This window comes from Molothrus aeneus, chromosome 31 (genome assembly GCF_037042795.1).
Source record: "Molothrus aeneus isolate 106 chromosome 31, BPBGC_Maene_1.0, whole genome shotgun sequence".
NCBI classification, from domain to species: domain Eukaryota; kingdom Metazoa; phylum Chordata; class Aves; order Passeriformes; family Icteridae; genus Molothrus; species Molothrus aeneus.
The window spans coordinates 2,932,304-2,954,948 of NC_089676.1; the positions used below are offsets into that span (position 1 = coordinate 2,932,304).

Here is a 22,645-nt window from a genome sequence, read left to right on the forward strand (position 1 = left end):
CTGCGTCACTTCCGCCGGATGGCGGAAGTGGAGTGGCCGCGGGCGGTGATGGCGGCCGGGCCGGGCCGGGATTCCCTGGGAATGGCCCCGGTAACGGCCCGGAATTCCATGGGAACGCTCCGGAATTCCCTGGGGGTGCTCCGCGCGCTGCTCGTGGCCGCGCTGGCGGCGGGTGAGGCCTGAGGGGGAGCGGGGAGGGGCGGCCTGGGGGCTCCTGAGAGGAGCGGAGGGGGCGAGGCCTCCCGAGGGCGCTTTTGGGGTCCCCAATTCCCCTTTTGGGGTCCCCAGTTCCCCCTTTTGGGGTCCCCAGTTTCCTCTTTGGGGTCCCTAGTGTCCCTTTTGTGGTCCCCAGTGCCCCTTTTGGGGTCCCTGTGTCCCTGGCTCCGTTCCCTTTTCCTTTTCCCAGCCCATTCCCAGGTTTTGGGGTTAAACCCCCAGGCAAGGGTCTCTTCCCCTGTTTCCCTGCCCCATTCCTGCTGTTTCCCCAGCCCATTCCCAGTTTATGATCCCGTTTTTCCCAGCCCGTTCCCAGTCTCTGATCCCGGTCTTTCCCAGCCCCATTCCCAGGTTTTGATCCTGGTTTTTCCTGTGACATTCCCAGTTTCTGATCCCAATTTTTCCCAGTCCCTCATCCCAGTCCTTAGTCCCATTTGCCCCAGCCCATTCCCAGGTTCTGATCCCGTTTATCCTGTGCCATTCCTGGCTTTTGATCCCGTTTTTCCCTGTTCCATTGCCAGGTTTTGATCTCGGTCATTCCCAGTCCCTGATCCCATTTGTCCCATGCCATTCCCAGGTTTTGATCCCAGTCATTCCCAGGTTTTGATCCCAGTCATTCCCAGGTTTTGATGCCAGTCATTCCCACGTTTTGATCTCGGTCATTCCCAGTGTCTGATCCCAGATTTTCCCGTGTCATTCCTGGGTTTTGATCCCGGTTTTTCCCAGTCTCTAATCCCAGTCCCTGATCCCATTTGTCCCATGCCATTCCCAGGTTTTGATCCCAGTCATTCCCAGTCCATGATCCCATTTTTCCCGTGCCATTCCCAGTCTCTGCTCCCGGTGTTTCCCTGCCCCGTTCCCAGCCCCTGATCCCGTTTTTCCCGGTTTTGATCCCGGTTTTGATCCCGTTTTTCCCGGTTTTGACCCCGTTTTTCCCATGCCATTCCCAGTCTCTGCTCCCGGTGTTTCCCTGCCCCGTTCCCAGCCCCTGCTCCCGTTTTTCCCGTTTTTGATCCCGTTTTTCCCGTTTTTGATCCCGGTTTTGATCCCGTTTTTCCCGTGCCACCCCCAGGTTCCTGCCAGGGCAATTCCGTGCACAGGAAGATTTACATCGCCCTGAACCACACAGCGCCCTGCGTGCGCCTGCTCAACGCCACCCACCAGATCGGCTGCCAGTGTGAGATATCCTGGGAATCCCGGGAATCCCGGGAATTCCAGGAGGATCTGGGAACGCTGGGGGTGTGAGGGAGCCTCCCTGCCTGTGTGAGAGATCCTGGGAATTCTGGGAACTTCTGGAAATTTAGGAATGCTGGGATTGCTGGGGGTGCTGCGTGCCATGTACCAAATCAGCTGCCAGTGTGAGCAGAATTCTGGGAATTTGGGAATTTAGAGAAATCTGGGGGTGCTACGTTGCCACGCACCAGATCGGCTGCCAGTGTGAGCAGAATTCTGGGAATTTTGGGAATTCTGGGAAATCTGGGAGTGCTGGGGGTGCTACGTGCCATGTACCAAATCGGCTGCCAGTGTGAGCAGAATTCTGGGAATTCTGGGAATTTGGGAATTTGGGAAATCTGGGAATGCTGGGGGTGCTGCGTGCCATGCACAGGATCAGCTGCCAGTGTGAGGAATTCTGGAATTCCTGGGAATTCCTGGGGCTTTGGGAATGCTGGGGGTGTCTGAGGGAGCCTCCCGGTGATGCTGGCAGGGTCAGAGCCCCTCAGCTCCCTGCCCTGCTCTTCCAGGGAATTTTGGGAATCCTGAGGGGTCAAATCCCACATTTCCACCCCACAGCTCTTTCCTAAATCGCTCATCCCCCTGCCCTGCTTTTCCTGGGAATTCTGAGGGGATGATTCCCAAATTTCCACCCCACAGCTCTCGCCCTCAGCCCCTCACCCCGCTCCCATGCTATTCCATGGGAATCCATGGATTTTTCGTGGGAATTTTGGGAATTCTGAGGGGACAAATCCCACATTTCCACCCCACAGCTCTCCCTCACCCCGCTCCCCTGCTATTCCATGGGAATCCATGGGTTTTTCATGGGAATTTTGGGAATTCTGCGGGGACAAATCCCACATTTCCAATCCACAGCCCTTCCCTAAAACCCTCATCCTCCTGCTCATCTTTTCCAGGGAATTTTGGGAATTCTGAGGGGACAAATCCCACATTTCCACCCTGCGTCTCTTCCCTAAAACCCTCATCCCCTTCCCCTGCTTTTCCTGGGAATCCTGAGGGGACAAATCCCGAATTTCCACCCCACAGCTCTTCCCCTCAACCCCTCATCCTCCTGCCATGGTGTTCCATGGGAATCCTCGGATTTTTTGTGGCATTCCCTGGAATCCTGAGGGGACAAATCCCACATTTCCACTCCACAGCTCTCCCTCATCCGGCTCCCCTGCTATTCCATGGGAATCCATGGATTTTTTGTGGGAATTTTGGGAATTCTGAGGGGACAAATCCCACATTTCCACCCCACAGCTCTCCCTCACCCCGCTCCCCTGCTATTCCATGGGAATCCATGGATTTTTTTGTTGGAATTCCTGGAATCCTGAGGGGACAAATCCTGAATTTCCACCCCACAGCTCTCCCTCACCCCACTCCCCTGCTATTCCATGGGAATCCATGGATTTTTTGTGGGAATTTTGGGAATTCTGAGGGGACAAATCCCACATTTCCACCCCACAGCCCTTCCCTAAAACCCTCATCCTCCTGCTCATCTTTTCCAGGGAATTTTGGGAATTCTGAGGGGACAAATCCCACATTTCCACCCCACAGCTCTCCCTCACCCCACTCCCCTGCTATTCCATAGGAATCCATGGATTTTTTGTTGGAATTCCTGGAATCCTGAGGGTACAAATCCCACATTTCCACTCCACAGCTCTTCCCTGAATTCCTCAGCTCTCTGCCTTGGTTTTCCAGAGAATTTTGGGAATTCTGAGGGGACAAATCCCACATTTCCACCCCACAGCTCTCCCTCACCCCGCTCCCCTGCTATTCCATGGGAATCCATGGATTTTTTTGTGGGAATTTTGGGAATTCTGAGGGGACAAATCCCACATTTCCACTCCACAGCTCTTCCCTACATTCCTCAGCTCTCTGCCTTGGTTTTCCAGAGAATTTTGGGAATTCTGAGGGGACAAATCCCACATTTCTAATCCACAGCTCTCCCTCACCCTGCTCCCCTAGTATTCCACGGGAACCCACGGATTTTTCCTGGGAATCCCGGGAATCCCGGGGCTCTGATCCCGATTTTCCGTCCCCAGCCTCGCTGAGCGGGGACACGGGCGTGATCCACGTGGTGGAGCAGGAGCAGGACCTGGAGTGGGCCCTGTCCAAGGGCCCCCACCCGCCCTACATGATCCTGCTGGACGGGAAGCTCTTCTCCAGGTGGGAATTCCGGCATCGGGAGCGCCAAAATTCCGGATCAAATCCCCTTTTCCAGGCGCTCCGGGCGTTCCTGGGGTTCAGGGATGTTGTCCTTGCTGAACTTCGCCTTTCCTGCTCTTTTCCTTTAGTGGGATTGGATTCTCACATCCATGGAATACTGATCCATGGTTTTACAAAAACATGGAAAATAAACCTTGGGATGGACTTGGGGCTCCTTTTCCTGGGAAAAGCAGGAAAGATGTGGCTGGAAGTTTCTCCCTGTTGATTTTTCCCTCATTTTAGGCCATTTTCCAAGGGATTTTCCATTATTTTCTAGGTTTATCCCCAGATTTCAATTCCTTATGGATAAATCCCAAATTCCAGCCCTTTTTTCCTTTTTTCCAGGGAGGTCTTGCTGCACCTGAGGGAATTTCCAGGATTTCCGGCCTTGGTGGTTTTCCACCATTTCGGGCCCTCACAAAATAAAATTCCTGGGCTTTTTTCCTCATTGCCTTGATTTATCCCCAGATTTCAATTCCTTATGGATAAATCCCAAATTCCAGCCTTGTTTCCCCATTTCCAGGGAGGTTTTGCTGCACCTGAGGGGAATTTCCAACCTTGTCGGTTTTCCACCGTTTTGGGCCCTCCCAAGATAAAAATCTTGGCATTTTTTCCTTCATTTCCTTGATTTATCCCTGGATTTCACTTTTCTCTGGATAAATCCCAAATTCCAGCCCTTTTTCCCCATTTCCAGGGAGATTTTGATGCAGCTGAAAGGAACCTCCCGGATTTCAGGCCTGGCCGTGGCCGCTGCCTCTCCCGCCCCTTCCCAGGGATTTTCCCCGGGATTGAAGTGTCCCAACGATGGATTTGGTGAGCAAAATCCCAAACTTTTCCCCCTGGCTTTCCCCCTTTTTTCCCCCTTTTTTTCCCCTTTTTTTCCCCTTTTTTTCCCCCTTTTTTTTCCCTTTTTTTTCCTCCATTTCCCTGGTTTCTTCGCATTTTTCTTCCGTTTTTTCCTTGGGTTTTCCCCCTGTTTTTCCCCTGTTTTTCCCCATTTTCTCCCCGCATTTTCCCCCTGCTTTTCCTCATTTTATCCCATTTTTTTCACTGTTCAAATTTTTCACCTTTTTTCCCTTTTTTTTTCCATTTTCCCCCTGTTTTATCCCCATTTTTCAGGTGTTTACTCTGACACCTGCGGCCCACAGTTCTTGCCCAGTTTTTACCCATTTTTCTCTGTTTTTCCCCCATTTTTCAGCTGTTTATTCAGACACCTATGGCATGCAGTTCTTGCCCAATTTTTACCCATTTTCTCTGTTTTTCCCCCATTTTTCAGGCATTTACTCAGACACCTATGGCCCACAGTTCTTGCCCAATTTTTACCCATTTTTCACCATTTTCCCCCATTTTTCAGCTGTTTATTCAGACACTGGTGTCCCACAGTTCTTGCCCAGTTTTTGCCCATTTTTCTCTGTTTTATCCCCATTTTTCAGCTGTTTATTCAGACTCCTATGGCCTGCAGTTCTTGCCCAGTTTTTGCCCATTTTTCACCATTTTTCCCCCATTTTTCAGCTGTTTATTCAGACACTGGTGTCCCACAGTTCTTGCCCAGATTTTGCCCATTTTTCACCGTTTTTCCCCCATTTTTCAGGCGTTTATTCAGACACCTGCGGCTCTCAGTTCTTGCCCAGTTTTTGCCCATTTTTCACCGTTTTTCCCCCATTTTTCAGGCGTTTATTCAGACTCCTATGGCCCACAGTTCTTGCCCAGTTTTTGCCCATTTTTCACCATTTTCCCCCCATTTTTCAGCTGTTTATTCAGACACCTGTGGCCCACAGTTCTTGCCCAGTTTTTGCCCATTTTTCTCTGTTTTTCCCCATTTTTCAGCTGTTTATTCAGACACCTGCGGCCCACAGTTCTTGCCCAGATTTTGCCCATTTTTCACCGTTTTTCCCCCATTTTTCAGGCGTTTACTCAGACTCCTATGGCCCTCAGTTCGCTCACTGCAACGGCTCCGAGTGGAACCCGGGCGGCTCCGGGATCTCCTACGAGGATTTTCCCTTCCCCATTTTCCTGCTGCAGGACGCCAACGAGACCCAGCTCATCAAAGAGGTGAGGGAGGCACGGGGTGGGAAAAAAAATACCTTAAAAATCTGTTACAGTCCCTTGGAAATTCCTTAAAATCCAGTTAAAAGTCATTTGAATCCATAAAAACCCGTTGGAAGTTCATTAAATCCACAAAAGCCCATTGAAAATCCATTGGAAAGTCATTCAAATTCGGTAAAATCAAATTAAAAATCATTTAAAGCCGTTAAAAATCCTTTGAAAATTTATTAAAATGCCTTGAAACCTTAAAAGTCTATTGAAAATTCATTAGAATTCATTCAATCTGTAGAAGCCCATTGAAAATTTATTAAAATGCATTAAAACCTTAAAAATCCGTTGAAAATTCATTAAAATTCATTCAATCTGTAGAAGTCCATTGAAAATTTGTTGAAATGCATTAAAACCTTAAAAATCCATTGAAAATTCATTGAAATTCATTCAATCTGTGGAAGTCCATTGAAAATTTATTAAAATGCATTAAAACCTTAAAAGTCCATTGAAAATTCATTAAAATCCATTAAAACATTAAAAATCCATTGAAAATTCATTAAAATCCATTAAATCCATTGAAAATTCATCAAAATCCTTTAAATCCATTAAAATCCTTTGAAAATTCATTAAAATTCATAGAAGTCCATTGGAAACCCATTAAAATCTATTAAATCCATTAAATCCATTAAAATTCATTGAAAATTCATTAAAACCCATTAAATCCATAAAAGTCTACTGAAAATTCATTAAAATCCATAAAAATCCATTGGAAATTTGTTCTTAAAAAACTGAAGATTCATGAAAGACTCCCTAATAGTTTCCTAAAAATGCACAATATTCTCAAAAAGCCCATTAAAAAAACCATAAAACCAGTAAGAACTCACCTTAAAAAACAAAATAAGTGTCTTATGATTCTTTTAAAAATCCATTTCAAAGAATTGTAAGGAATCCACCAAAAATCCCTTTAAGAATCCACCAAAAATCTTTAAAATGGTGGGAAAAATCTGTAAAAAAAAAAAAAAACAATAAAAACTTTAAAGAAGCTGTAAAATACCACAAAGTACCCTTTAAAAATCCTTTAAAAAATTAAAAAAAAAAAAATCCTTAAAAAAAAAAATTAAAAATAAAACCAGATGGAAGCTATCAAAAATCCATTAATAAATCTTAAAAAAAAAATCCATCAAAAATCTTTAAAATTCCATTAAAATTCCATTAAAATCCATTAAAATTCCATTAAAAACCCATTAAAAAACCCAGAAAAAAATGCCAGAAGTTTTTAAAACCCCCATGGAAAGCCGCGCGCTGTGTTTGTGCTGCAGTGCTTCCGCGCCCACAACGTGCCCGGCGCGCCGGGCTCGGCGCCGCAGTTCCCGCTCTGCGCCATGCAGCTGCAGTCCCACATGCACGCTGCCGCCAGCACCGTCACCTGCATGCGCCGCAGCTCGCTGCAGAGCGCCTTCAGCATCAACCCAGGTCAGTGCTGCATGGGGCTGCTGCAATGGGGCTGCATTGGGGCTGCAATGGGGCTGCACTGGGGCTGCAGAGCGCCTTCAGCATCAACCCAGGTCAGTGCTGCAATGGGGCTGCAATGGGGCTGCTGCAATGGGGCTGCAATGGGGCTGCAGCCTCAGCCCAGGTCAGCGGCCCAAATCCTGGGGGAATCTGAGAAAAACATGGGAGAAACCTTGGGGAAATCCTGGGGAAAATACAGGGAAATCCCAGGGAAATTCTGGGAAAAACACAGGGAAATCCCAGGGAAATTCTGGGAAAATCATGGGAAATCCTGAGGGGAATCCAGGGAAAAACCCAAGAAAATCCTGGGCAAATCCTGGCAGAGTCCTGGGAAACCCTGGGGAAATTACAGGAGAATCCCAGGGAAATCCTGGGGGAAACAGTGGGGAAATCCCAGGAAAACGCTGAGGAAATCCTGGGAGAGTCCTGGGAAAATTCTGGGGAAATCCCCGGAAAATCCTGGGAAAACCTTGGGAAAATCGTGAGAAGATCCTGGGAGAGTCCCAGGAAATCCTGGGAGAACCCAGGGGAAATCCTGGAAATTCCAACATCTGAATCCCACCAATCCCTTTCATTTCTTCCATAAAAACTCCCACAGAAATCCCATTTTTAGCAGGATTTCCCGGGTTTTTTTCCCCCGGAGTTTTCCCAACCCCTGGAATGTTTTCCCGTTCCCAGAGATCGTCTGTGATCCCCTGCTGGATTTCAACGTCTGGAGCTCCCTGCAGCCCATCAACGCCTCGGGGCGGCTGCAGCCGGAGCAGCGCGTGGTGCTGGCGGCCACCAGGGTGAGGGGAGATCCTGGGGGAATCCTGGGGGAAATCCGGGAAAAATTGTGGGGAAATCTGGGGAAAAATCCGGGAAAAATTGTGGGGAAAATCTGGGAAAAATTGTGGGAAAATCTGGGGAAAATCGTGGGGAAATTGTGGGGAAAATCGTGGGGAAATTGGGGGGAAATTGTGGAAAAATCTGGGAAAAATCATGGGGAAATTGTGGGGAAAATCCGGGAAAAATTGTGGGGAAATCCTGGGGAAATTGTGGGAAAAATCCGGGAAAAATTGTGGGAAAATCCTGGGGAAATTGTGGGGAAAATCCGGGAAAAATTGTGGGAAAATCCTGGGGAAATTGTGGGGAAAATGCGGGAAAAATTGTGGGAAATCCTGGGGAAATCCTGGGGAAATTGTGGGGGAAATTGTGGGAAAATCTGGGGAAAATCATGGGGAAATTGTGGGGAAAATCCTGGGGAAATTGTGAGGAAATCTGGGGAAAATCATGGGGAAATTGTGGGGGAAATTGTGGGAAAATCCTGGGGAAATTGTGGGGAAAATCTGGGAAAAATTGTGAGGAGATCCTGGGGAAAATCCTGGGGAAATTGTGGGGAAAATTGTGGGGAAATTGTGGGGAAAATCCGGGAAAAATTGTGAGGAAATCTGGGGAAAATCCTGGGGAAAATCGTGAGGAAATCGTGGGGAAATTGTGGGGAAAATCCTCGGAACGTTTCTGGGGAAATCCTGGGAACATCTCTATGAAAACCCTGGGCACATGTCTGGGAAAATCCTCGGAAAAATCATGGAGAAATCCCGGGAAAAATCCATGGGAAAATCCTGGAAAAATCCTTTGAAAATCCCTGGGAAAATCTGGAGGAAAATCCCAGAAAAATCACATGAAAATCCCATGGGATCCCACTCGTTTTCCTGTCCCATTCCCGTTTTTCTGGAACATTCCCATCATTTTTCCCTGTTTCCCAGGTGGACAGCCGCTCGTTTTTCTGGAAAATTCCCATCATTTTTCCCATTTTCCAGGTGGACAGCCACTCGTGTTTCCTGTCCCATTCCCATCATTTTTCCCTGTTTTCCAGGTGGACAGCCACTCATTTTTCTGGAAAATTCCCATTATTTTTTCCCATTTTCCAGGTGGACAGCCGCTCCTTTCCCTGTCCTATTCCCATCATTTTTCCCATTTTTCAGGTGGACAGCCACTCGTTTTTCTGGAACATTCCCATCATTTTCCTGTCCCATTCCCGTCATTTTTCCCTGTTTTCCAGGTGGACAGCCACTCGTTTTTCTGGAACATTCCCATCATTTTCCTGTCCCATTCCCGTCATTTTTCCCTGTTTTCCAGGTGGACAGCCACTCGTTTTTCTGGAACGTGGCCCCGGGTGCCGAGGCCGCCGTCGGCTCCTTCGTGGCGCTGCTGGCGGCTGCCCAGGCCCTGCACGGGGCCCCCGGCGCCCAGAGCCTGCCCAGGAACGTCCTCTTCGTCTTCTTCCAGGGGGTGAGAGCCGGGATTCCAGGGATCCAGCCCAGGATTCCATGGATCCAGCCCAGGATTCCAGGGATCCAGCCCAGGATTCCATGGGATCCAGCCCAGGATTCCAGGGATCCAGCCCAGGATTCCATGGATCCAGCCCAGGATTCCATGGATCCAGCCCAGGATTCCATGGATCCAGCCCAGGGTTCCATGGATCCAGCCCAGGATTCCAGGGATCCAGCCCAGGGTTCCATGGGATCCAGCCCCAGATCCTCAGGATCCAGCCCAGGATTCCATGGATCCAGCCCAGGATTCCAGGGATCCAGCCCAGAATTCCAGGGATCCAGCCCACAATTCCATGGATCCAGCCCAGGATCCCATGGATCCAGCCCAGGATTCCATGGGATCCAGCCCAGGATTCCATGGATCCAGCCCAGGATCCCATGGGATCCAGCCCAGGGTTCCAGGGATCCAGCCCAGGATTCCATGGGATCCAGTCCAGAATTCCAGGGATCCAGCCCAGGGTTCCATGGATCCAGCCCAGGATTCCATGGGATCCAGTCCAGAATTCCAGGGATCCAGCCCACAATTCCATGGATCCAGCCCAGGATTCCATGGGATCCAGCCCAGGATTCAATGGATCCAGCCCAGGATTCCATGGAATCCAGCCCAGGATCCCATGGGATCCAGCCCAGGATTCCATGGATCCAGCCCAGGATTCCATGGGATCCAGCCCAGGATTCCATGGATCCAGCCCAGGATTCCATGGGATCCAGCCCAGGATTCCATGGGATCCAGCCCAGGGTTCCATGGATCCAGCCCAGGATTCCAGGGATCCAGTCCAGAATTCCATGGATCCAGCCCAGGATTCCATGGATCCAGCCCAGGATTCAATGGATCCAGCCCAGGGTTCCAGGGATCCAGCCCAGGATTCCGTGGATCCAGCCCAGGATTCCAGGGATCCAGCCCAGGATTCCAGGGATCCAGCCCAGAATTCCATGGATCCAGCCCAGGATTCCATGGATCCAGCCCAGGATTCCATGGGATCCAGCCCAGGATTCCATGGATCCAGCCCAGGGTTCCATGGGATCCAGCCCAGAATTCCAGGGATCCAGCCCAGGATTCCAGGGATCCAGCCCACAATTCCATGGATCCAGCCCAGGATTCCATGGGATCCAGCCCAGGGTTCCATGGATCCAGCCCAGGATTCCAGGGATCCAGCCCAGGATTCCAGGGATCCAGCCCAGGATTCCAGGGATCCAGCCCAGGGTTCCATGGGATCCAGCCCAGGATTCCATGGGATCCAGCCCAGGATTCCATGGATCCAGCCCAGGGTTCCATGGGATCCAGCCCAGGATTCCAGGGATCCAGCCCAGGATTCCAGGGATCCAGCCCAGGATTCCATGGATCCAGCCCAGGATTCCATGGAATCCAGCCCAGGATCCCATGGGATCCAGCCCAGGATTCCAGGGATCCAGCCCAGGATCCCATGGAATCCAGCCCAGGGTTCCATGGGATCCAGCCCAGGGTTCCATGGATCCAGCCCAGAATTCCAGGGATCCAGCCCACAATTCCATGGATCCAGCCCAGGATTCCATGGGATCCAGCCCAGGATTCCATGGGATCCAGCCCAGGATTCCATGGATCCAGCCCAGGATTCCAGGGGATCCAGCCCAGGATTCCATGGATCCAGCCCAGGATTCCATGGGATCCAGCCCAGGATTCCATGGATCCAGCCCAGGATTCCAGGGATCCAGCCCAGGGTTCCATGGATCCAGCCCAGGATTCCAGGGATCCAGCCCAGGATTCCATGGATCCAGCCCAGGATTCCAGGGATCCAGCCCAGGATTCCATGGATCCAGCCCAGGATTCCATGGGATCCATCCCCAAATCCTCGGGATCCCAGCCCTGAGTCCTTGAGAACAATCCCAGCCCTTGGGATTTTCCTGGGGTTTTGGGTGGCCTTGGCTCTGGTTTTGGGGTTTTTTCCCTTCTCTCCATTCTCTTTCTTTCTTTTCCATTTCTTTTCCTTTCATTTCTTGGAATTTCCTTCCTTTCCCCTTTTCCTTTTCCTTTTCCATTTCCCTTTTTCTATTTTCCTTTTCCTCTGTTTCCCTTTTCCCTCTTTCCCTTCTCCCTTTCCCTTCTCTCTTTCTCCTTTCCCTTTTCCCCTTTTCCCTTTTTCCCTTTTCCCTTTTCCCCATTCCCATTTTCCCTTTCCTTTTTCCCCTTTATCCTTTTCCTCTTTGTCCATTTCCCCCTTTCCCATTTTCCCTTTTCCCCCTCCCCTTTCCTTTTCCCTTTCCCCTTTTTCCCTTTTCCTTCTTTCCCTTCTCCTTTTCCCTTCTCTCTTTCTCCTTTCCTTTTTCCCCTTTTCCCCTTTTCCCCTTTTCCCTTTTCCCCATTCCCATTTCCCCTTTCCCTTTTCCCCTTTATCCTTTTCCCATTTTCCCTTTTCCCCCTTTCCTTTTCCTTTTCCCTTCTCTCTTTCCCCTTTTTCTTTTCCCCTTTTCCCTTTTCCCCATTCCCCTTTTCCCTTTCCCTTTTCCCCTTTATCCTTTTTGTCCTTTTCCCCCTTTCTCATTTTCCCTTTTCCCATTTTCCCTTTTCCCCTTCCCCCTTTCCTTTTCCCTTCTCTCTTTCCCTTTTCCCCTTTTTCCCATTTCCATTTTCCCTTTCCCCTTTTCTATTTCCCCTTTGTCCTTTCCCCTTTCCCCTTTTTCCCCTTCCCCCTTTCCCCGTTCCCCTCTCCGATTTCCCCCATTCCCCATTCCCACCCAGAATTCCAGGAATTTCCCTTTTCCAGGAGACCTTTGATTACATCGGCAGCTCGCGCCTGGTCTTTGACATGGAGCAGGAGAAATTCCCGGTGCGCCTGGAGAACATCGGGGCCTTCCTGGAGCTGGGCCAGGTCCGCAGGGGAGAACGCTCCAGGGATCCTCTCCTGGGAATTCCCTGAGTTTTCCCTGGAATTCCCCGAGTTTTCCCGGGAATTCCCTGAGTTTCTCTTGGGATTCCCCGAGTTTCCCCTGGGTTTCACCAAGTTTCCCCTGGAATTCCCTGAGTTTTCCCTTAGAATTCCCCAAGTTTCCCCTGGGATTCCCTGAATTTTCCCTGAATTTTCCATCCCATCCCTGATTTTTTTCCCAGAATTCCCACCCAGAGCCTGATTTTTTTTTCCCTGAACTTCCCATCCCACCCCAGCTCTAATTTTTCCCTGGAATTCCCCGCCAGGGCTGAGTTTTCCCCAGAATTCCCACCCCAGCCCTGATTTCTCCTGGATTTCCCCCTGGGGCTGATTTTTCCCTGGAATTCCCACCCCATCCCTGATTTTTCCCTGGAATTCCCACCCCATCCCTGTTTTTTCCCTGGAATTCCCACCCCATCCCTGATTTTTCCCTGGAATTCCCATCCCCATCCCTGATTTTTCCCCGGATTTCCCCCCTGGCCGTTTCCCAGGTGTCCCTGAGGAACAATTCCGTGCTCTGGATGCACACGGATCCCGTCTCCCGCCGGAACCAATCCGTGGAATCCCAGGTGAGCCTGGAATGCCGGGAATGTTCCCCATTCCCAGGGAATCCCTGGGAATTCCCTGCCTCCCTCGCCGGGACCCATCCCGGGCTCGGAGCCTTTCCCAGAAACCCAAACCCTGCCACAATTCCTGGGATATTCCCAGCAAAATCCAGGATCCTTCAGGGAGTCTCAGGTTCCCAGCGGGAATTTCCTCTGCTTCCAGTTCCCAGTGGGAATTCCTTCAGTTTCAGATTCCCAATGGGAATTCCATCCAATCCAAATTCCCAGTGGGAATCCCATCCAGTTCAAATTCCCAGTTCAGATTCCCAGTGGGAATTCCAACCAGTCCCAGTGGGAATTCCATCTGCTTCAAATTCCCAATGGGAATTCCATGCAATCCAAATTCCCAGTGAGAATTCCAACCAGTTCAACTTCCCAGTGAGAATTCCCAGTGGGAATTCCCTCTGCTTCGGATTCCCAGTGAGAATTCCGAGTGGGAATTCCCTCTGCTTCGGATTCCCAGTGAGAATTCCGAGTGGGAATTCCCTCTGCTTCGGATTCCCAGTGAGAATTCCGTCCAGTTCAGATTCCCGGTGGGAATTCCATCCCAAACGAGCTCCCTGGGCCGATCCCAAGCTCCCCATTTTCCGTGGATATTCCAGCCAAAACTCCGGGATTTCCAGCAGGATTCCAGCTGCCGCATCCCAGCACCCCTCGGGCTGATCCAGCATTCCCGCTGTTTTTCCCGCTGTTTTTCCCGCTGTTTTTCCCGCTGTTTTTCCAGGTGCAGGCTCTCCTGGCCGCGCTCCGCGGCTCCGGCTCCGGCTCCGGGGTTTCCCTGCAGGAGCCGGGGGTGTCCCAGCCCCTCCCCCCCTCGTCATTCCAGAGGTTCCTGAGGTCCCGGAGCATCCCGGGGGTGGTGCTGAGCGACCACCGGGCCCAGTTCCACAACAGGTACAGCCGGGAATGCCGGGAATGACGGGACGGGTAAAACCTGGGAATGCCGGGAACTCTGAGACGGGTAAAACCTGGGAATTCTGGGAATTCTGGGACAGGTAAAACCCAGGAATGCCAGGAATTCTGGGACAGGTAAAACTTGGGAATGCCGGGAATTCTGAGACAGGTAAAATCTGGGAATTCTGGGAATTCCAGGACAGGTAAATCTGGGAATTCTGAGGAAGGTGAATCTGGGAATTCTGGGAATTCCAGGACAGGTAAATCTGGGAATTCTGAGGAAGGTGAATCTGGGAATTCTGGGACAGGTAAATTCTGGGAATGCCGGGAATTCTGGGGCAGGTAAAACCCAGGAATGCTGGGAATTCTGGGACAGGTAAATCTGGGAATGCCGGGAATTCCAGGAATTCTGGGGCCGGTCAAATATCTGGGAATGCCAGGAATTCCGGAACAGGTAAATCTGGGAATTCAGGAACAGGTAAAATCTGGGAATCCTGAGAATTCCAGAACAGGTAAATCTGGGAATTCTAGGACGGGTAAAATCCAGGAATTCCAGGAATTCTGGGACAGGTAAAACTGGGAATTCCAGGAATTCCGGGACAGGTAGAATTCTGGAATGCTGTGGGACAGGTACAATCCAGGAGTGCCAGGAAATCCAGAACAGGTACAAAATCCTGGAATTCCGGGAATTCTGGGACAGGTACAACACAGGAATTCTGGGAATTCCAGAACAGATACAAAATCTGGGAATTCCAGGCATTCCAGAACAGGTAAAACCCAGGGAATCCAGGAATTCTGGAACAGGTAAAATATCCTGGAATTCTGGGAATTCCGGGACAGGTAAAATCCGTGAATTCCAGCAGGCCCCCACAGGAATCCCATCCCGAGCATCCGGGATTTCCAGCGGGATCTGGCCCTTCCCGTGGGAATGGCGGCCCGGCGGGAGCCCTGGGAATGCTCGGAAGAGCGGCAGGGAATTGCTCGGACAGGCGAGAGGAAATTCCGGCGTTTTCTGGGAGAAGGTTCCTGGCCCCGAGCCCGGCGGGCGCCGGGGCCGCAGCTGCGCTTCCGGAGGCTGCTCCCGGAATTTTCCATGGAATTATTGCCCGGCTGCTCCCCCTCCCCTTCCAGGGGTTTTGTTTTTTGGGATCACCCCCCGTGACCCCGGTCCGGTTTTTCCGAAGGAATTCTGGGAGTCCCAAAAACCCCAAATCCCAGCTCTGGGATCCCTTGGGACCGTCCCGGCTTTCCCGGGAATCTGGAATTCCCTTGGAATTCCGGCCGGGATCAGCCATTGATGGGCAGTGAACCGGTAAAACCCCTCGGAATTCCCATCTTTTCCTTGGATCCTTTGGGAATTTTCCCCTTCCCGGCTCGTGGAATGGGCTCTGAAATCCCAACCGCAGCCTGGAAAATTCCAGGCAGGAGGGGCAAATTCCGAGCCCTCCTCGTTGATCCCAGAAAATCCCTCGGGAGAAGCTTCGGAATCCCGACCTCTCCTCATCAAACTCCGGGAATGGGGAATCCCAGGTCCCTTTTCCAGCGGGGTTTTCCATCCAGGATGGGAATTCCGGCCCCATCCCGGGTTTTTCCCGGATTTTGTTCCCAGGTACTTCCAGAGCATCTACGACACGGCCGAGAGCATCGGGATGCGTTATCCCGAGGGAATGAGCCCCGAGGAGCAGCTGGACTTCGTCACCGACACCGCCAAGGTCCCGCGGCATTCCCGGGATTCTGGGGATTCTGGGGATTCCTGGGATCCGGGCATTCCTGGGGTTTGGGATCCGGGGGATTCCTGGGGTTTCAGATTCAGGGTCTGGGGGTTGGGATCCAAGGAATTCTTGGGGTTTGGGATCTGGGATCCAGGGGATTGCTGGGATCTGGGATCCAGGGGATTCCTGGGATTTGGGATCTGGGATCCAGGGGATTCCTGGGGTTTGGGATCTGGGATTTGGGATCCAGGGGATTGCTGGGATTCAGGATCCCGGCAGAGATGGGAATTGGGGAGGAGGGAAAAGTGGGAAGAAGGTGGGAAGGAGCTGGGAGGGATTTGGGAATGGGGAAAGGGAGAAAAGCTTGGAAAAGAGGTGGGAATAAATCCCGAGGGATTTGGGACTGGGGAGAGGAGGGAAAAGCCGGGAATGGGGGCGGGAAGGGCCCGGGAGCGTTGGGACGGGGGAGCTTCGGGCCGGACGCTGATCCTGGGGATTCCCGGGATTCCCACGATTCCCGGAATTCCCGGGATTCCCGTGATTCCCGGGTGTGTTGGGCTCTGCAGGCCCTGGCCCAGGTGGCCACGGCGCTGGCCCGGGCCCTGTTCACCCTGGCCGGGGGAGGAAACGGAACCGAGAGCATCCGGGCAGAGGAGAAAACGGTAGGAATTGTGCTGGGAATGGATGGATGGTGGGAATGGATGGATGGATGGTGGGAATGGATGGATGGTGGGAATGGATGGATGGTGGGAATGGATGGATGGATGGTGGGAATGGATGGATGGTGGGAATGGATGGTGGGAATGGATGGATGGATGGTGGGAATGGATGGGAATGGTGGGAATGGATGGGGATGATGGGAATGGATGATGGGAATGAATGATGGGAATGATGGGAATGAATGCTGGGAATGATGGGAATGGATGATTGGAATGATGGGAATGCTGGGAATGGATGATGGGAATGGATGATGGGAATGATGGGAATGCTGGGAATGGATGATGGGAATGGATGATGGGAATGAATGATGGGAGTTCCTACTGGGAAGGATGGGAGTGCTGGGAATTCCTGCTGGGAATGGTGGGAGTGCCAGGAATTCCTGTTGGGAATTCCTGCTGAGAGTGTTGGGAATTCCTGATGGGAATTCCTGCTGGGAATGGTGGGAGTGATGGGAATTCCTGCTGGGAGTGCTGTGGTGGGAATTCCTGCTGGGAATGGTGAGAATTCCTGCTGGGAATGGTGGGAATTCCTGCTGGGAATGCTCTGCTGGGAATTCCTGCTGGGAATGCTGCGGTGGGAATCCGCAGTCGGCCTGGCATCCCCAGTTTCCCTGGAATGCCCAATTTTCATGGAGTCCGTGGGATTAAAATCCCCAGTTTCCCTGGAATTGAAGTCCCCGTTCTTTACTGAAATCCCTGGAGCCAGAATCCCCAGAAATCCCCGGAATCAGAATCCCCGATTTCCCTGGGATCCCTGGAATCACAATTCCCGATTTTCCCGGGATTCCCCGATTTTCCCGGGATCCCCGGTTTTCCCGGGATCCCCGGTTTTCCCGGGATTCCCCATTTTCCCGGGATCCCCCATTTTCCCGGGATTTCCCCCAGGTCACTCGGCTGCTCTATGGGTTCCTGCTCAACTCCAACAACTCCTGGTTCCAGTCCCTGATCAAGCCCGACCAGAAGGGGATCCTGGGTGAGGAGAGGGCCCCGTTCCCGCTTTTCCCGATGGGATTCCCGGCTGGAATTCCCCTTTTTCCCGCTGGGATTCCCATGAGCTGGGATCCCCATTTTTTCCCTGCCTGTAATTCCCATTTTCCCGTCTCTAATTCCCGTTTTTTCCCAGTTATAATTCCCATCTTTCCTGGCTGCGATTCCTGTTTTTCCCCTCTCCAATCCCCGTTTTTCCAGCTGTGATTCCCATTCTCAATCCCGTTTTTCCCATTCTCCAGAGCCGGAATTCCTGTTCCCAGTCCCATTTTTCCCATTCCTAAGATGGAATTCCTGCTCCCCAGAGCTGTAATTCCCATTCCCTATCCCATTTTTTCCCGTTTTTCCCTTTCCCATTTTTCCCGTTCCCAATCCCATTTTCCCCATTCCCAATGCTGTTTTTCCCATTCCCAATCCCATAATTCCCATTCCCAATCCCATTTTTCCCATTCCCATTTTTCCCGTTCCCAATCCCATTTTTCCTGTTCCCAATCCCAGTTTCCCCATTCCAAATCCCATTTTCCCATTCCCCGGAGCTGTAATTCCCATTCCCAATCCCGTTTTTCCCGTTCCCAATCCCATTTTTCCCGTTCCCAATCCCATTTTCCCCATTCCCCAGAGCTGTAATTCCCATTTTTCCCATTTTTCCCGTTCCCAATCCCGTTTCCCCATTCCCCGGAGCTGCAATTCCCGTTTTTCCCGTTTTTCCCGTTCCCAATCCCGTTTCCCCATTCCCCGGAGCTGTAATTCCCGTTCCCAATCCCGTTTTTCCCATTCCCATTTTTCCCGTTCCCAATCCCATTTTTCCCATTTCCAATCCCGTTTCCCCATTCCCCGGAGCTGCAATTCCCGTTTTTCCCGTTTTTCCCGTGTTTTCCCGTGTTTCCAGGCCCGTTTCCCCAGCACTACGTGGCCGTGTCCAGCCCCACCAACACCACGCAGCTGCTGCAGGCGGTGCTGGGGAACCTGACCGGGAGCAGCGCCAACCTGAGCCGGGAGCAGTGCCAGAATCCCGGGAAAACCCCGGGAACGCTGCCCGAGGTGATCCGGGATTGGGATCGTGGGATTGGGATCATGGGATTGGGGTAACGGGAGCAGTGCCAGAATCCCGGGAAAACCCCGGGAACGCTGCCCGAGGTGATCCGGGATTGGGATCGTGGGATTGGGATCATGGGATTGGGGTAACGGGAGCAGTGCCGGAATCCCGGGAAAACCCCGGGAACGCTGCCCGAGGTGATCCGGGATTGGGATCGTGGGATTGGGATCATGGGATTGGGGTAACGGGAGCAGTGCCAGAATCCCGGGAAAACCCCGGGAACGCTGCCCGAGGTGATCCGGGATTGGGATCGTGGGATTGGGATCATGGGATTGGGGTAACGGGAGCAGTGCCGGAATCCCGGGAAAACCCCGGGAACGCTGCCCGAGGTGATCCGGGATTGGGATCGTGGGATTGGGATCATGGGATTGGGGTAACGGGAGCAGTGCCAGAATCCCGGGAAAACCCCGGGAACGCTGCCCGAGGTGATCCGGGATTGGGAAGGGTATTTGGTTTTTTCCATGTGTCATTCCCATTTTCCCAGCTCTCATTCCCACTTTCCCATGTGTAATTCCCATTTTCCCCTGTGCCATTCCCATTTTCATTATCATTCCCAGCTGTAATTCCCATTTTTCCCTGTGCCATTCCCAGCTCTCATTCCCATTTCTCTGTGTGTAATTCCCGTTTTTCCCTGTGCCATTTTCCCAGCTCTCATTCCCATTTCCCCTGTGCCATTCCCAGCTCTCATTCCCATTTTTCCCTGTGCCATTCCCAGCTGTAATTCCCATTTCTCTGTGTGTAATTCCCGTTTTTCCCTGTGTCATTCCCATTTTCCCAGCTCTCATTCCCGTTTTTCCCTGTGTCATTCCCATTTTCCCAGCTCTCATTCCCGTTTTTCCCTGTGCCATTTTCCCAGCTGTAATTCCCGTTTCTCTGTGTGTAATTCCCGTTTTTCCCTGTGCCATTTTCCCGGCTCTCATTCCCGTTTCTCTGTGTGTAATTCCCATTTTCCCTGTGCCATTCCCAGCTCTCATTCCCGTTTTTCCCTGTGCCATTCCCAGCTGCAATTCCCATTTCTCTGTGTGTAATTCCCGTTTTTCCCTGTGTCATTCCCGTTTTCCCAGCTGTACGAGTACTGGTGGGTGCAGGGCCCCCTGGACGGGAATTCCTCGTCCCGCGTCCCCGGCTGCGTCCGCTCCGGTGTCCGTCTGTCCCCCGCGCTGTCCCCGGCCTTCGAGCTGCGCCGCTGGGATTCCCGGGAATTCTCCACCTGGACCGAGAGCCGCTGGAAGGACATCAGGGCCCGGATCTTCCTGGTGGCCAGCAGGGAGCTGGAGGTGACCCGGGGGACACCCGGGGGACACAGAGATATGGGGACAGGGACACAGGGAGGAGACATGGGGACACCCAGGGGACACAGGGACACAGGGACAGGGACACCAAGGGGACAGGGATATGGGGACAGGGATGGGACACAGGGACACAGGGACACGGACACAGGGACACAGGGACACCAAGGGAACAGGGATATGGGGACAGGGATGGGACACAGGGACACCCAGGGGACACAGGAACACGGACACAGGGACACAGGGACACCCGGGGGACACCCAGGGGACAGAGACACAGGGACACAGGGACACCAAGGGAACAGGGATATGGGGACAGGGATGGGACACAGGGACACAGGGACACGGACACAGGGACACAGGGACACCAAGGGAACAGGGATATGGGGACAGGGATGGGACACAGGGACACAGGGACACGGACACAGGGACAGGGACACCAAGGGGACATGGGGACAGGGATATGGGGACAGGGATATGGGGACAGGGATATGGGGGCAGGGACACAGGGACACCCAGGGGACACGGGGACAGGGACACAGGGACAGGGACACCCAGGGGACACGGGGACAGGGACACAGGGAGGGGACACAGGGACACCCAGGGGACACGGGGACAGGGATATGGGGACAGGGACACAGGGAGGGGACATGGGGACACCCAGGGGACACAGGGACACAGGGACACCAAGGGAACAGGGATATGGGGACAGGGATGGGACACAGGGACACAGAGACACCCAGGGGACACAGAGAAAGAGACAGGGACACTGAGGGGACACAGGGACAGGGATATGGGGACACGGACACAGGGACACCCAGGGGACACGGGGACACAGGGACAGGGACACCAAGGGGACATGGGGACAGGGACACAGGGACAGGGATGGGACACAGGGAAGTGGCAGGGACAAGGTCACAGGGACACCAAAGGGACACGGGGATGGGACACAGGGACATGGGGACAGGGACACAGGGAGGGGACAGGGAGGGGACACCAAGGGGACAGGGACACAGGGACAGGGATTGGAGGGACACTGAGGGGACACAGGGAGGGGACACAGGGACTGGGATGGGACAGGGACACCAAAGGGACACAGGGACACCGGGAGGGGACACAGGGACAGGGACAGAGCAAGGGGAACCCAATTCCCAATGTCCCAAAAACCCCAAATCCCCAGTATCCCAAATCCCCAATGTCCCAAATCCCCAGTGTCCCAAATCCCCAATATCCCAAATCCCCAATATCCCAAATTCTCAACCCTCAATTCCCAATATCCCCGATATCCCAAATCCCCGAATTCCCAATATCCCAATATCCCAAATTCCCGTTTTTCCCCCAGCTGCTGACGCTGGCGCTGCTCCTGTCCCTGCTCTGCCCCTTCATCCCAGGGATCCCTGCTCATCCCAAATCCACATCCCAGGGATCCCTGGGTGCCCTGGGGCAATCCCAAATCCCCGAATTCCCAATTCCCAATATCCCAATATCCCAAATTCCCGTTTTTCCCCCAGCTGCTGACGCTGGCGCTGGGGGTGCTGGTGCTGCTCCTGTCCCTGCTCTGCACCTTCCTCATCAACTCCAAGGCCTCGCTGCTCTTCGGGATCCCGGATCCTCCCGGCTCCTCTGGGTACTGAAAATCCCAGGAAAACCGCCTGGAAAATTCAGGAAAACTGCCCAGAAAATCCCAGAAAACCCTCCTGGAAAATCTGGGAAAAACCGCCTGGAAAATCCCGGAAAACCCTCCTGGAAAATTCTGGGAAACCGCTTGGAAAATTCCAGGAAAATTTCCAGGAAAAGCCTTGGGAGGGAATTCCCCCCTGGAGCTGGAAACGCCAGAGGTGTTCCCGGGAAATTCCCAGAATTTCAGGTGGGATCGGTGCCCTGGGTGGGAAATTCCCAAAATTCCCATTTGGATTCGATGCCCTGAGCGAAAAATTCCCAGAATTCCTGAATGCCAAATTCCTGGGATTTCCAGATGGATCCGGTGCCCTGAGCGGCAAATTCCCAAAATTTTCCCGGCATTCCCAGCCGGACCCATCCTCTTTCCCAGGGTGGAGCTTTTCCCAAATTCTGGGTGAATTAAGGATAAAGGGGAGGGAGTTTTTTGGGAATTGTGAGAAATTCCAAAGGGTCTGGGAATGTCCCGATGGAAAAGGCCCCTTTTTCCCCTGGGATTTGTAAATATTATAAATAAATCCATGGAATTCCCAAGGAACCTTTTTTATTTCCAGGTTTTTTTCCCCTCAAACGCTGGGAACCGGGGAAATTCGGGATTTGGGGTTGGGATTGGCTGGATAAGAGGGATGGGATTTGGATCCCAAATAATTCATGGAAAAGGGGGAGCAGACGGGGAAAAGCTTTTGGGGTAACAGATGGGAAGGAGCCAAAGGCTGGGAGGGGACTGGGCAGCCAAAATTTGGGATCGTGGGCCTGGAATTCGGGATATTTAACCGGGAATTTGGGATCATGGGCCTGGAGCTGCAACTGGGAATGAGCAAAATCCCGGGAATTCCCGGGGCTGGGAATGAACGAAATCCCGGCAGAACCTTCCCGGCTCCGTGGGATCTCTGGGATCTTTGGGGTCCGGGCACATCCCTGGCTGGGATCCCCCATTCCCGGCAATTCCAGGCGGGAATCGCGGCAGGGAAAAGGAGGAAAAGCTGGGCCGGGACCATCCCGAAGGGAATTTCCCGGGAATTTCTCTGGGATCCGCAGCCCCGATCCCGGTTCCCTTTTTGGGATCAGCCTGGAGCCCCCGATCCCATTCCAGGAGGATCCGGGGCGGGAGAAGCGCCCGGAATTCCCGGTGGGAAGCGCTGGGACGGCTCCGCTCATTCCCGGCTGGAATCGCGCCCAGAGCCGCCGCCTCAGCTGCGGCCGCGCCGGGAACGATCCCAAAAAATCCCCTCGGGGCGGAGGGGAGGGGAATCGGGACGG

General features: G+C 52.6%; 1 protein-coding gene across 2 annotated transcripts; it reads left to right on the forward strand.

The window, feature by feature from the left end:
• The first annotated feature begins 27 nt into the window (after positions 1-27).
• On the forward strand, positions 28-21,923 carry NCSTN (nicastrin). Of its 2 annotated transcripts, XM_066568279.1 has the most exons (18): positions 28-172; positions 1,289-1,393; positions 3,477-3,600; positions 4,334-4,452; positions 5,546-5,691; positions 6,996-7,149; positions 7,867-7,976; positions 9,310-9,462; positions 12,245-12,349; positions 12,898-12,975; positions 13,736-13,905; positions 15,515-15,617; positions 16,184-16,279; positions 17,222-17,309; positions 18,213-18,364; positions 19,484-19,696; positions 21,220-21,359; positions 21,405-21,923. In XM_066568279.1, exons 1-17 carry the CDS (start codon positions 49-51, stop codon positions 21,340-21,342), a joined length of 2,163 nt encoding a protein of 720 aa, XP_066424376.1. In that variant the 5' UTR covers positions 28-48; the 3' UTR covers positions 21,343-21,359; positions 21,405-21,923. The 2 variants fall into 2 exon arrangements, with proteins under 2 accessions (XP_066424376.1, XP_066424375.1); XM_066568278.1 differs by having other exon boundaries at positions 21,220-21,923.
• Positions 21,924-22,645: the final 722 nt, after the last annotated feature.